The 15,494-nt window shown below is 49.6% G+C and overlaps 1 protein-coding gene across 1 annotated transcript in view; it reads right to left on the bottom strand.

The window, feature by feature from the left end:
• The window catches only part of RAB40C (RAB40C, member RAS oncogene family), a 21,105-nt gene extending 6,138 nt beyond the window's left edge, over positions 1-14,967 (bottom strand). Inside the window, exons 1-4 of the mRNA XM_008642394.2 lie at positions 14,849-14,967; positions 12,074-12,134; positions 1,817-1,894; positions 1,193-1,415 (exon numbers count right to left, since the gene is read on the bottom strand). Of these exons, the coding sequence (XP_008640616.1) occupies positions 1,193-1,415; positions 1,817-1,894; positions 12,074-12,134; positions 14,849-14,964 (478 nt within the window). The 5' untranslated portion in view covers positions 14,965-14,967. The remainder of the gene's footprint in view (positions 1-1,192; positions 1,416-1,816; positions 1,895-12,073; positions 12,135-14,848) is intronic.
• Between the last annotated feature and the right edge of the window lie 527 nt (positions 14,968-15,494).

Below are 15,494 nucleotides of genomic sequence, written 5' to 3'. Positions count from 1 at the left end.
TGCCGTTCCCGAGCAGCAGATCCCCCTTTCCCGGTACGGAGCCCCCAGTCACAGAACCACAGAATCATTTCGGTCAGAAAGGCCTTCTAAGACCATCGAGTCCAACCATCGAGTCCAACCATTCCCCCAGCACTGCCAATGCCTCCACTAAACTATGTCCCCAAGTGCCACATCTGCATCTTTTTTGAACACTTCCAGGGATGGTGACTCCACCACTGCCCTGTGCAGCCTGTTTGAGTGCCTGACCACCTTTTTTGTGAGGAAATTTCCCCCAATATCTAATCTAAACCTCCTCTGGGACAACTTGAGGCCGTTTCCTTTTGCCCTTTCCATTCCCAAGCAGGCAGCCTGCAGCTACAAATCCTCTGGAAGAGATTCAGGAAAGGTCTGTGAACTCAGCCCAGTCCCTGCCCACCATCCCTCTGTGACCCGCAGACCATGGCACAGCAGCCAGGTCGGGGACAGGAGCCCAGGCAGAAAATTTGGTGACTGGGGCTGGCAAACAGGATTTTCCCATCCTGATGAGCAGGAGCTGAAGATCCACATGAGAGCACAGCATCCCAGGAACACAGATCTCCTGCTGCTCAGACTGCAGTGGGACACACTGCTACCTCCAGCCAGGAATAATGTGGGAACCGAGATTATTTTGCTTCAAACTCAACAGGCTGAGACGTAACATGGAATCTGCTCGTGGTTTGCCTTCCTGTGGCACTCATGCCTGGATATATGGAATAACCCAGCCCACTGCTGCATGCTGACAGCAGGGATGAGATTTACTCCCTTTCAGTTCCTTGGGCTCACTCTGCTTCCCTCCAAAACAAGGAAGACAGGCTCAGGCATGGGCAAGGAGAAAGGTGCTTACACTTGGATTTATCCCACACAGCCCTTTGATTGAAGTACTTTCAAGCTGGGAGCTTAATTGCCCTCAGTCTCATCCAGGGTAAGTGGAAAGGCGGAGGATGCCCCAGAGCACTTCAGATCCTAGACATGCTGAACTGCCCTCTGGAGCAGCCCATCCCCGTGCCAGCACAGGCAGCTCATGGCTCAGCTTCAGCTTGTCTGGCCTGAGGCATTCCTCCACATCAGGTGGATGCAGCTCCCACAGTTCCACACCTCCCACCCGGGCAGCTACAGCCCCACGGCTCCACATGAGCCGAAATGTCCCACCCGGAGCACCCTCCTGCCCACTGACCTCGGTTGGGCCTCCAGATCTTCTCCATGCCGTGCCGCATGAGGACGATGCGCGACAGCTCCGTGAAGGACTCGATGACGTTGAAGTTGCACAGGGGGCTCACCTCGAAGAAGGTCATGCAGTTCTTCTCGGCGTAGGCGCGCGCCTGCTCCGTCGGCACCTGCCGCTTGAAGGCCAGGTGCAGCCTGTTCCCCACCAGGATCCGAGGGACACCTGGGGCGTGCTGGAACAAGGACAGAAGTGCAGAAATCACGGCTACACCCAGCAGGCTGCTTAGCTGCAACAGCAGTGGAGGGAAAAGAGGTAGAAGCTGCTCTGTGGCCAAGGGACTGTCCAGCAGCACCTCTGTGTGGTGGGGATGACTAATTTGTCACCTCTCAGTTCATTCACTTCTGAGGGAAGTTTCCTGTCTTTCTTGACCATTCCTGTGCCCTTTCCTACTACTCCAGATTTACACAGAGGTGGAGGGCAGACATTTATTGCTTTGCTCCACTTACTACTGCACTGCCATCATGTCCCCTCCATAGCAGAGCCGTTCCTGCCCCAGTGTCAGGTAAACGCCTTGGGTGATATCTCCCCGTATTTCTGCTACAGATCACTGCCTATGTTCTTCCATTCACTTACCTCATCTATTTCCTTTATCCACCGGTCTATCCCATCAAAGGACCAGCGATTAGTGATGTCATACACCAAGAGAATTCCCTGGTGGAAGACAATCAGAAGCAATCAGGAATTTTCATAGTAGGAAATGTGACAGGGGCAGGACACCCCTGAAAGACCCCCACATGCAGAAACCAAGAAGCAAAGGGACAGAACAATGCTCCAGCTGCACCATTCGTGCACTGATAGGGCAAAAGCAGAGACAACAGGGCTGTGCTAATGCAGTCCCAGGTTGTCAGGGAAGTTTTTACCCCTGTTTTAGCTCTGGTATCTCCCAAATAATTTTTAAAGCTGCAGTCTCTACACAGGAGGAGGAACTGCCTTGGTGGCTGTATCTGGAGGAGCAAAGCACACACTTCTCCTGTCACAAATCTGATACAAACTCGCTGAGGCAGAAACACACCTTTTTTCTACCCCCTTACACAGAGCAGCTGCAGTCAGTGCTGAGGTGGCAGCAGGACAGGAGGGAATTTTCAAGCACACCCCTCTTCTCCAGAACCTGTCTCATTGTGAGCCCTTTGCTGACAAGGAAGAAGCTGAATGATGCCAACAAGCACCACGGTATCTCCACAGACTGAGCTCTCAGGACTAGGATCCATCCAGACTTTGCTGAAGGTGCTTCCCACTGTCACTGCCACACTGGCAAAAAACCCTTTCTTCAGGCAAGAGGCACCTACAGCATCCTCAGGTTCACATCCATGTTCCTGAACACCACCCACATCCATGACTCGCTTCCCAGTCACCTCCTGAGGTGCAGCACGTGGTGCTGGCAGCAGCACAGGCACGACTCAAGGCAGGGAAGACATGGAGCAGCTCCGAGGAGTCTCCACCTCACCCCAAGCCCGGCTGGCAGGACCCAGGAGCACCAGGTGACCCAGGTGGCCAGACTGCTGGCCACCACTCAGGTCCACAGCATCTCCCAGCAAGTGAGCTTTTATTGAATCTGAGTGTTTCTGAGGACAGACACAAGGAAAGTAGGCTGTGCCTGGCCCTGCAGGCACACGAGCCAGGAGCTGCTGCTCGGTACTGGTTGGGCACAGACAGCACTTACGGAATTGTCCTCAGCAGAGCCTTTCTGCAACCCTCCCGTTATTTTTCTGACTTCTTGTCACTCTTCTTTGCAATCAAGGACATTCCAAGTGACAACAGGCACTCCAAGCTGACTTGGCAGAATCACAGTACAAGGTCCCTGCAATGGGAACTAGGGAGGAGGAGATGAGCTTGTGCTGAGACAGGAGGAGTCCAGCTGGGAAGGCAGCACTGGATGAAAGAGAACCCACCAGCAGCAAGACTAAGGGCAAACCAAACCACATCACTGAGCTACAAGTTCTGCAGACCCAGCCTTCCCTGAATCAGGGGTATCCTCCAGGAACAGCTATCCCCTACAGCAAGGCCCCAGCATAAGCAAAGAGATGTTAAATTGGCAAGGGAAAGTCTCAGCTTTCAGCTCAGACCTCCCTATGAGAGGCCTGGATTCAGCACAGGGAAGGAGAGAGCTGAGACACTCCCAGCACCTGTCCTGGTACGAGTCAGGGACCATGGAGCACCCTCATGTACCTGTGGAGTTGCCCCTTTATCCACTGAAAGGAAGATGTGCTACACAGATGGGAAACACAAACTACCCAGTCCTCCCAAACCCCAGCTTTACAATCCTTGCTGCTGCCAACCCCTGCGCTGAACTGGGAGGAGCCTGTGCAGAAGCTTTGTGTGTCATACACCTCAAATTAACAAAAAAATAATCATTAACATGATTCCTGTGTGAAGCAACAGGAATGATAAACTGGCATCTGGGCCACTAAGGCACCTGAATCCTCATACTAAAGTCACATCTGGAGCTGGCAGCAGCACTGCTCCCCCCTCACGGAACAGCAGCCGTTCCCGGATGCACTGGGTGTGCCTCGACCTTGTCTGCCTTTCTCTCAGCTCTTTTGGAACAAGCAGCTCTCAAAGCCTGACCAATTTTATAATTTTGTAACAATTCAGATTCTTGCTTCTAAAACAATTCTGATTCTTGAGCTGTACCCCCAACCTCACTGCCCAGTGCTTCCACCCCAGGCAGTCACTCTCCAGGTGAAGTTTGTTTTTTCTGTCCTCGCTGGCCCTCCAACATCTCCACATCTGCATTTATACCCCCAAAGAAAGGCTCAAATGCACACAAATAGAAGGGCAGAGGGCACAAAAGGCAAGTCAGGTGGGTTGGCTTCATGTTTGACAGCCCAACACGAAGAGCAAGCCCTTCAAAGTCTGGGTTTGAGGCTGTTCTGTAGGACCTGAAGGTGAGTTTACAGAGTGGCAGAAGCATCTGTGGTGTGGGGGGAGCATCTTCAGTTTCCTTCAAGGAAAGTCTGGAGCTCATACCTAGAGTCCATAATTCTTTGTAGTCTCATTTCTAGGACAGTCCAAAAACTTCATAATCAAAAAGAAATGGAGGTTGTTTTTGTTTTGGAGGGGAAAAGGACCAGTTTCTCCTAGATTTAGAGAGGAAAAATAAGAAGGAAGTAATGAATTTCCATAAATAAAAATTCCCACAAAACCAAAGATACTGCTTCTCAAGGACCCAATCTAGAAATACCTACTAGCAGGATACATCGCATTTTAATTGCATATTAAAAAAAACAACTAAAAACTCTGAACTTTCTTTTAATTTTTCCTCTATTTGTTTTGATTTCCAGCTTCCAAGGCTGTGTGTGAGAATTAATGAGAGTCAGGAAATAACGGAGCAAAGGGTTCCAAGACAAATGGCCAGCAAGATAAATAAAGTCTACTTGCTTCATTTCTGGATTGACAAGTTCCTTCAGCCAAGAGAAACAGACCCAAGACCTAGTTTGTGACGATTATTTCTGCCAGGAATATGCTTCAGGAGGAGAGAGTTTTTAAGCTTGCTGGCAGCGTCTGCCTGGATCTTCTTTGAATAGGAATAAGGATAAAACTTCAGCAAAAACACACCCCTACGTCCTCAGCAGGGTGAAAGGTCAAGACCACGATTTCTAAATTCAAAACATGATACCTTGTCTGCCAGCTGAGTCTCCAAGCCACAGCACAGCTCCAGCACACACATTTAGAGCAAGGATTGTCCAGGAAAGCTTCCCAGAGCTCAGAAGACACCGAGGCCAAGTTGCCCGTGCCTTGCTCCGTCCCCCTCCTGCCCAGCTGGGTATGGAGCCCAGCTGTGCTGCAGCTCAGCAGGGGGAGGAAGAAGGCTGCTCAACCCCTGGCCAGCTCCTGGTGCTGCCAGATAACCTCACACTGCTTCCAAGTAGCACTGGCATGCTGCAGACACCACGTTTCCAGAGCACACATCCCAAATCCACTCTGTCACTGCCATCTCTGCCCCAGAGAGAACAGCACTCAGCCATGCACAGAGAGGGAGCTGGCTCCATGTCTGCAGACAGTTCCAAGTAAGATCTGTCAGGCTTTTTAAAAGTCTCCTTTGGAATAATGTGCACAGAATTTTAATTTCCTCAACTCAACAAATGAACAGCTTCCCATTCCCAGCCTAATTTGTTCTCTAAGTGCCTAGATGGTTGTCAACACCCTATTATCTCCACAGCTCTCGATTTTTAGTTTCACAAAGCCCTTTTGTACCATTATGTACCCCAGGTTCCCACAGCATGGAGTGAAAAGCTCCACGCTCAGCTTCTCAGACCAAGGAGACCTGGACCCCTCACAACCCTCCAACAGCCCTCCCTCCTTTCCTCCTCAGTCTGCCTACAGCTTCTGTGTAGGTAGAGGGTGACTGGACTCATCCCCAGATCCATCTGGGGTCTTTTCACAATTGGATTTTCAGAATTCATTCCCACTCTCATTTTGTTCCACACTACTGGGATTGGCACAACCCTCAGCATTCCAGTGACAGAAATTTCCACATGAGTGCCTTGCATAGTGAACGAGGAACACAGAGACACCACCAGTTATTGTATCCAGCAGCACATGTGGACACTTACTCTGCCAAAAGCCAAATTTGCTTCCAGCAGGAGCTTACACAAAGATCTGTCCACATAACTGAGGTGGTGCTGGGGAAATATCGTCTCTGCCTGCTTGCAGCAGGTTTGGACCAGGTTTATAAGCAAAAAGCTTTTAAAAGTAAGAGAAAATCAGCTTGCACACAGTCAGTGTAAAGCAGGCTTGTCTAAAAAGGTTTCCCAGATGCTTTAGGGGCTTCCAGCACACAAGAAACTGCTGGGAGCACTTGCACAACTGCCAAGGACCTCAGCCCAATGCAGGCAGGTGACAGGGTGGCCAGGAAAGTGTCACTCACTGATATTCTCCACAGATGGAAAAAAGCTGTTGCTGAAGAAGGCTGAAGACCCCCCCCCCAGCGTGGATTTTCTGTCCCACAGGATGAAATAAACCTTAAACAGAAAGTCCAGTGCTGACTGGAACCAGAACACTCTGTGTCTCCTGCCTGCTCTTTCACAGCTCCATTTGATTGTGCCTTTCCTGCTGGCACCTTGGACCTTGGCTCATGGGCAGTGACATCCTGCTGCCAAACCTTTTTCTAGCAGCACAGCCCATCGGGGGGGTATTTATCACTGAGCTTTTGATAAGTATTTTGGCAGGGCAGGCTCCTCCAGCAGCTGGACAATCCCTTCCGAATGACCCGAGGCAGGTGAGGTATTTGCTGCTACCAAAAAAGCCACAAGGGAGGGCTGAACCTACACCTGAGTCTGCTGAGTTGCCAAAAATCCACCACCTTGCTGCATACTAAGAAGCCCTGAACAGGATAAACAGCAGCTCCTCAAACCACCTGCCTAAGCAGAACTCAACAATATTAATTATTTCTTTAGGGCTGCAGCTTTGCTGCAAGATGGGAGCATTTTTTCACACTGTCTGGGAAGAGTTTGGCAAGCCACATTTTCAGAAACAGTTTAAATCCCTGGCATATGAGGACATCAGGAACAACGCTAACACTGCTTCTTCCTGGCTAGATCAGGAAGCACTGCCACAACTCTTTCTCCCCTCTGTGATGACTCTTGGAATAGTTTGCATTTGCTCACAGCAGCCAGAAGAGCCACAGCTGCTCGCAACAGCCGAGATCAGTGAGCCAGCTCTGCTGGAACGGCTGAGACTTTGAAGCCAAGCAGAAAAGGAGCAGAAGTCCAAGAGCAAAAAAGATTTCTGCAGCACCTTTAAGCACACTAAATACTCCTCACCATACCCTATGCTGTGACAATTAACATAAAAATCCTTCTTCAACACAGCAAGCTCAGACTGCCCGAGTTGGCTCTGCAGGGTGCAACACTACTGGGTTTCCATGTCTCCCTCCTCCCTGGCCCTGCAGTCACCATGACTGGCTGCACACTGCCCCTGCCCCATCCGTGCCTGGAGGCCAGTGCTCTGCTACCCCAGACAAACACTCCTCTTTTGCCCCAAAGTGAGATCCTGAAGTGATGTGGTCAGGACCTGCTGGCTCAGCAAACCCCAACAGAGAAGGGATGAAGTAGAAACTTGACACCCAGGGAAGTAAGAGAAAAGGAGAGGGGTCCCAGGCACACCAGCACCACAAGCCTCCACCTTGAGCCCAAGAGCTCGTTGTGTCCCTGATGAGATCAGATCTAAGGCAGGGCAGGGAGGAAGGCAAGAGACCTTCGATCCTCACAGCAAACCCTGAGGCAATCATGCTGGAAGAAGGGGCTGGTTCTTGCTCACAGCCAGCTCATCAAGAGCAGCAAGGATGTTTTACTGCAGATAATTTCAAGAGGAAGAAGTTCCCGCTGAACACGAAAGCCACATGGCTCTGGGCCCAGGCCAGTGGTGTGGAGTTGAAACTGGGGGAGGCATCAAGGTACTCACGTCCTTTCCCTAGGGAAGGACCAGCATGAAGTTCAGGCTGAGCACTGTACTAGGCTGTGCCATGGGGGAAAGAACTCCCAAGAACTCTGGAGACTGTTTTCCCATGTTGCAACCTCTCCAGGGTCTACTTCAGAAAATTCAATTCTTATCACTACACTTGAGAAACAATGAGGAGTGCGTGGGAAAGTCAGGCATGCTTCCCTGGCTTGGAGGCACTTTTCATACCAAGTATTCTCTTAAGCATTGGCTATCCAAACCTGGGTAAGGGCTGCCAGGTTGCTGAGCCAGCCTCCTGTTCTCACAGCCAACCTGTACAAGTCCTCTCTGGAACCTCATTCTTCAAGCTCCCCTTGTGCTCTTTAGTCCTCCACTCAGTGAGAACCTTCCACTAATTCTCAGCGTCAAGGTGCTCAAGGCCAGTTTACACCAACCTGTTCTTGTACAAATATCACACTGAACTTCAAATAGAGCTTTTCCCATGCTGGCACCTCTCTTCTCTGCTGGATTTGTTCTTCCTGAGCTTTTGGCTTTTAGTTTAAATAAGCTGTTTCTCTTGCCTCCAAGGGGATTTGTGTCAGCCTTCCTACAGCAGAAGTCTTGAAGCCTGATGATTCCAAGACAGTAGAAAAGAAAGCAAACAGCTGCAGCTGAGAAGCCAGTACAGCACACAGCCCTGAATACATCCTGGAGACCACACCTGGAGTACTGCACCCAGCTCTGGGGCCTCCAGCATGAGAGGGACACGGACCTCTTGTAACAGTCCAGAGGAGGCCACAGAGATGCTCCAAGGGCTGGAGCATCTCTGCTCTGGAGCCAGGCTGGGAGAGCAGGGCGTGTTCACCTGGAGAACAGAAGACTTCAGAGCCCCTTGCAGGGCCTAAAGGGGCTCCAGGAGAGCTGCAGAGGGACTTTGGATAAGGGCATGAAATGACAGGACAAGGGGGAATGGCTTCCCACTGCCAGAGGGCAGGGCTGGATGGGATATTGGGAAGGAATTGTTCCCTGGGAGGGTGGGCAGGCCCTGGCACAGGGTGCCCAGAGCAGCTGTGGCTGCCCCTGGATCCCTGGCAGTGTCCAAGGCCAGGCTGGACATTGGGGCTTGGAGCAGCCTGGGACAGTGGAAGGTGTCCCTGCCATGGCAGGGGTGGAATGGGATGGGCTTTAAGGTCCCTTCCAACCCAAACCATTCCATGATTCTAAATCAGAGAACTCAGAAGCACTGATGTGTTTCTCCACCAAGACCACACAGGTTATGCTGTGTTTATGCTATGGCCATGCCAGAAGTAGTCAGCTTCTGCATACTGAAAATAACTGGAGGTGTTGGAAGTCCATCCTTGCAGTCACACGGGCATTTGTTATTCAAAACAAACAGTCCTCTTGCTTTGGTTAACCATTCAGAGTATAAATTGAGATACTTTCTTCTTCCGTTGAAAGTTGTGGTGAGTTATTTAAGAGACACGGTATCTGTATTCCTGTTAACACAGGAATCTCACTGGAACATCACATGGGAGCCAACCACTTGCTGCTGAAAACAATCTGAGTTTTACTCCAAGCCACCTGGAGAAGGCTGTACAAGGACTCCAGTCATTTTCAAGAGGCACTTTCCCTGTCCTCATCTCCTGGGCACTTTCAAAGGGCACAGAGGGACTTCCCTTGGGAATTACCTCTCCTCCTCCTAGGCAGGCTTGTTCCTTAGGGCTGGTTTGCTGCTTTTAAGGGTTGACTATTTGGGCAGACCAGGATTAAGGCATCACAACAGCACTTTGGAAAAGGCATTTGTTGCACGAGCAGAGGGCAGGTTTGAGGCAAAGCTGTGAGCTACAACTTGGTGTGCAAGTGAGCTCCATTCCCCAGCATTCAGCAGTGAATTGCTGTCTACAACTTCCTGAAAGAAGGTGGGAGTCACATGGGGATTGGTCTCTTCTCCCAGGTAACAAGTGACAGGGTGAGAGGAAACAACCTCAAGTTGTGCTAGAGGAGGTTTAGACTGCATTTTGGGGTAATTTCTTCACTGAAAGGGTGTTCAGGCATTGGCATGGGCTGTTCAGTGCAGTGGTGGAGTCACCATCCCTGGAGATGTTAAAACCCACATAGAATTTGGTGCTGAGAGACCTGGTTTAGTTGGGGCCTTGGCAGTGCTGGGTTGCTGGTTTGACTCGTTGATCTTAGAGGGCTTTTTCAACCTTAGTGACTCCACGATTCTATAAAGCATTCCCATTAAAGGTCCCCTTGCCTGGCTGATGAGGTTTACTGTCTCAGACTCATTCCTTGGGAGGGGTAGGCAGGGAGATGGATGAGGCAAACCTTGCTGATGCTCAGGTGAGAGCTCCTCCAGTAATACTGATAAATACAGCTGAAGGGCAGGACATTGTCTCCAAAGCAAAGAAGGTCAAAAGATTCATTTTGAGGAAGGAAGAGAAAATCAATCCCTTTCAAGACTGCAGACAGCCAGGTACATGACACCTTGTGGCACCCAAATGTAGTGTCCAGGGAGAACAGGCTGCAGGAAGCCCATGGAGGTGCTGTGCCAGTGCCTCACAGCTCCATGCAGGTACACTCCAGACAGATGTGTGTCTCTCTCCCCATCCAATTCAAGCGTTCTCATCATTGCTTATTTCAGCTTTGCCCTGTGCCCCAGATTGCCCTGTGGCAGCAGCAGGTATGAGCTCTGGTGCGTGGGCTCAGGCTCTGAGGGTGCAGCTGTGCCAAGACACAGCACCCGCTCTGAGGAGCTCCCAGGTCACACCAAGGGGAGTAACCACTGTGCACAGTGGCTGCACACAGGGCTAAAAGCTCCCCGGTGGCCTTCCTGGACACAGCAGCTGCTGCTTTTTATTCCCAGTTTGATCTGAGCATCTGACACAGCAAGGTGTTAGAAAAAGCCTGACCAAAGCTGAGTTCTGTGGTCACCAGGAAACCACACTGACCAGTTCTGTTCACTTCTAACTGGTGAGGGAGGCAATGTGGCCTCAAGCCCACAGGTTCCACGAGGAGGTTGTGGATTCCTGATCCCTGGAAGTGTTCAAGGCCAGGCTGGATGGGGGTTGGAGCAAACTGGGATAGTGGAAGGTGTCCCTGCACATGGGAGGGGGGTTGGAATGAGATGAGCCTTTAAGTCCCTTCCAATGCAAACCATCCTGTGATTATGGGATTGGGGTTCCAGATTTTTCTGAAATGTAGAAAGGCCTGAAAGAAAATGAAATGTAGAAACTGAAAGAAACTCAGACACGGGACTGAGCATGCAAATGGGGGATCCTGCACTTTCCCACTGCAGAACTCCAACTCTCCTTGCCTTGCACTTTTCTGCAAGCACCAGGAAATTGGCTTCTGCTTCAAAGGAACTGCCTCAAAACATCCAGACCACCAGAGATGTGCACTAACATGAATAAACAAGACACTGGGGGAGATCTCAATAGCACACCCCAGGTGAGGTGCTCCTATGTCTATGGCACAAGTGAATTTGCAGGAAGTCAGAGAAAGAGAACAACACGGATTTTGCCAGTTAGCAAAGCAAAGGTCCACAGACACAAGGAGCAAAAAGCCAAGAGTGGTAAGAGCTTGAGCAGAAGAGCAACGTTTCCCAAAGGCTGGGAATCTCCCAGGATACTCAGGAGACTGATATACAGCTTCTGACTGTTAGCGTCTTAGAGAGGAGGAATTTTCTCCAAAGTTTTCCAGTTTGGAAACGATAAGGAGAATAAAGTAACTCATTTAACTTAGGGAAACTTTATCCTGGAGGGACCCTGCCATGTCTACTAAAAGGACAGCAGCAGAACTGTGAGAAAGCACTATTAAACAGCAATTTTCCAGAGGACCACAAGATTTTTGTGCTGTTGAGGATCTTGATGCTATTCTGGAGCAGGGCCCAAAGGAGAAGCTCAAAATCTAACACTCTGCCTCATGTTTTCAGGAACACACATACTTTACGTTCCAGTTGAGCTGCTCTAGTTTCAAATCTGCCTCAAACACTCAAGTAGGAGCCACCCCTATTTTCGGAACTGACTCGAAAGCAACACAGACTGGAAGAACTCCACTGGGAAAGCCAGTGCCATATTTAAACAAATCTGAGAAACCTCAGAAAGTAGGAGTTCCCACATTAAAGATAAGGCAGATCTAGAGCGAGAATTGCCTCATCCTCTCTAACCCAACCTCTCAGCCCTGCTCCAGAAATTAAGACTGAATATTGTCTGCACAGACCTTTTCTGTGGGAGTTTAGCAAAGTCTGCCATTCACTCCCTTCTCTCCCACCATTTCGTAAGAACAGAATCCCAGGCAACAAGACAACATTAAGTGTCTCCTCTCATCTACAGAGATCCATTTGGTGATCAGTACATTCCTCTTCAGAGCTCTTTACTATGGCAGGAAAGACTTTTACAGCCTAAAGGAAAAGCAAACGTGTCCCATCAAAGTCCTAAGAGCAGCACTTACCTGGGCTCCCCTGGAGTAGGATCTGAAAATGGTGCAAAATCTTCCTTGCCCTGAGGTGTCCCTAAAACACAGAAAAGTTACAGCTGTGAGATGTGCAGAATCGACTCCCATACTGCACATCTCCTACCGGCCATAAAGAAATAAAATAAAAATCTGTGTTGATCTTGTCAGATCTTTAGGATGTGCATGGTACCCAAAGTGCTCGGCAAGGTGGGTTCTTCTGGGGAAGAACTGGTGGGTACATCACTACCTTTGAGTACAGGTTGTCGCTGTCATTGTGCTTCCCATGGAGAAGGTACAAGCCCAAACCACTCTGCTGCAGCACTACCTCATGATGTGTGAGAGTATAAGTCATTGTACTCCCCTGGGCAAAGGATTTTCTGCCTAGCTCCCTTCAGTCCACAGGAGTTCAAAGTCATGAGTCTGCAGAGCTCTCCCAGCCATGGAGAACAGCCAACCTAAATGTGACCACTAACAGGAGGAGGAATTGACTTGCACTAGGCTTCACTTGTTTTTCAAACACATTTTAACCAAAAATAAAGGGAATTCTCTTTATCCCCAGATCCCTGACAGACCTGCTCTATATATCCTACAGAAAGCTGAGGAACAGGATTGGGGTACAGTGTTTTAGACCACTGTGACAATAAGGGGCTTTTCAGTCACTATCATTTCTCCTGTCTGGACAAGGTGTAACTAAGTTTGACAAAATTACCAGCAGCTCTCAGTCCCCATCTGGGACAAGAAGCCAGAGCCCAGAACTCTGATGTAACCAGGACATACTGAAATGTGTCAGGCTAATCAGAGACACATTATGGTACTTGCCAAATCTATTCCCCGGGCCAGGATAAAAGACACTTTAATGGCCACTGAGAAGGCTGAGGAATCCCTCAGCCCCAGATTTGTAGCTCCAAGAAAAACATGCTGACCTCACATGCAGGACAGTCATTTTTTCAATCTAAAGCTTTGTCGATCCTGGACATCAATCTAACAGCCTGTGCTTACATGTCCTTCTCCCTCGACAAACAAATACTGGGTAAGTAATGATAAAAGATTACACTGAGGCATCATCAATCAGTGTTATCAGCTTTTCAGTTCCTGTGCTGTTCTCCAGCTCAAGAATTACAGTATAAAAAGATGGTTTCAAGAGGGAAGCACTAAGTTACTACACACTTGGGGCTGAAATGTTAAAATAGGCATCTCACAAGAGAGACAAGAATGCAAGTGGCACATATAAACATGGAGGCTAGAAGAGATAAATTAGCTGCTTCTGTTCTTTTTTTGTAAGAAAAATGAGGACATTCAGCTTCAGAGAGCAGGGGTGTAATTAAACCACCAAACAACACATTGCTAGAGTCAGTCACAGAGGCTGAGAACATGGGGTTCATTCCTATTTAATAATTCACACATGTTACTAATATTCCTGTTACTTGACCCAAGCATTTGTAAGGGGATATTTAACTCCATATTTTAGGACCTGTGTCATTCCCTACTAGATCTGTGTGAAAACCAGGGCAGGGACAGACTACCCATCCTTACCTATCCTGTCCTGTCCTACCCTTCCTCTTTCATCTCCACAGACTGCTGTGTCAGCTCCTCAGCAAGTTGGACCTCAGACAAAGCTCAGCCAGAAGGACTCCAGCTCTCCTCTGGTGCTGACAGATAAGGCAGGGGTTACCCCTCCCATGCTCCAGCTCTCCTCTGGTGCTGACAGATAAGGCAGATAAGTGTTCTCCCACCTCTGTCCCAGTGTCTGGTCACTCCAGTCAGTCCTGCTCTCCAGGAGTTCACCCTACCTGACACTGTGAGGTCTGTTCACAGCTCTTGGTTTTCTACTCAAGGCATTGAGAAATATCCAGCTGCTGAGGGACTAAAGGCTTCACCTTTTTTATTCTTCTACCTTCCTTCTCTTGTTTCTTGTTTTCTCATCCTTGGATTTCAGCAAAAATCCGGTATTGCTTCCAAAACAATTCTAGTCCCTCAGTGACCAAGAGCCGTATGGGAACATATAATGATGTTATAGTTTGGTTGGAAGGGACATTATCCACCAACCATCCCAACCCCCTGCCATGGCAGGGACACCTTCCACTGGCCCAGGCTGCTCCAAGCCCCAGTGTCCAACCTGGCTTTGGGCACTGCCAGGGACCCAGGGGCAGCCACAGCTGCTCTGGGCACCCTGTGCCAGGGCCTGCCCACCCTGCCAGGGAACAATTCCTTCCCAATATCCCATCCAGCCCTGCCCTCTGGCACTGGGAAGCTGTTCCCCCTTGGCCTGGGACTTCCTGCCCTTACCCAAAGTCCCTCTCCAGCTCTCCTGGAGCCCCTTTAGGCCCTGCAAGGGGCTCTAAGGTCCCTCCTGGAGCCTTCTCCTCTCCAGGTGAACACCCCCAGCTCTCCCAGCCTGGCTCCAGAGCAGAGGGGCTCTTGGAGCATCTTTGTGACCTCCTCTGAACCTGTTCTAAAATATCCATGTCCTTCTTGTGCCAGGAACTCTGGACAACAGAACTACAGGTGGGGTCTCAAGTGCAGAGTAACAGTGAAAATGGTCAGTTATGGCAGACAATGACTGAAATCAGACTATTCCAGCAAAGGTGTTTGTGCTGCTTGATTTACAGAAAGCAATCTGGTTTGCCAGAGTAACTTTCTGATAGGAACAGCCAGCAAGTCCCACCACACACCCAGGGATGGTCCATGCTCTCCATGTACAGCATCCCCCCAGCCCTGCTCACCTGGCCTGAGCTCCCAGGGTTTGGGTTAGAAAGGCTCAGAAATACTCACCAGAGTTCCAGCTTAACCCTTCTGCCATCCAACAAGATAGTAGTGGTCTTGTAGTCAATTCCTGAAAGAAAAGCAATGAAAAGCTGAGCAAACCCTGAGAACATCTTCAGAGACATCAAAGAGCCTTGCTCTGCTCACACAGAGCTCTCATTTCACATTTACTAAAGGGATGTTTTCTCCTCCTTGCTCTGCTGCCTGTTTAAGCAGGGCTACAGAGACCTGACAGACACACACTTCTGCTCCATGGCAAAGATTGCTCTCGTGGAGCTCTATCCCTCCTCCCTGAAAACACTGTTAACCCCTGCATTGCTTCTGACTTCTCCACTGTGGGATTAAACCTCTTAGAATTTGAGCTATAGGAAAGGTTGGATGGGGCTTGGAGCAACCTAGGAAGGTGTCCCTGGCCATGGCAGGGGGAGGTGAACAAGATGAGCTTTAGGGCTCCTTCTAACCCAAATCACTCCATGTTTCTCTGAGATTCAGTGATTTGTAGCATTATCCCATATTGCAGTGATAAATTAGAGTTTTGGGGAGTGAGCCACAGACAGAAACAATTCAGAAACATCTCTGCTGCATCAGCCTGCAGTCCCAGCATCTCTCAAACACCACTACCTGCAGCCACAGGACATTTTGGGATATGAGTGCT

This window comes from Corvus brachyrhynchos, unplaced genomic scaffold (genome assembly GCF_000691975.1).
Source record: "Corvus brachyrhynchos isolate BGI_N302 unplaced genomic scaffold, ASM69197v1 scaffold369, whole genome shotgun sequence".
NCBI classification, from domain to species: Eukaryota; Metazoa; Chordata; class Aves; order Passeriformes; family Corvidae; genus Corvus; species Corvus brachyrhynchos.
The sequence above is the reverse complement of the archived record's forward strand: the minus strand, read 5'-3'. Positions and strand labels throughout refer to the sequence as shown.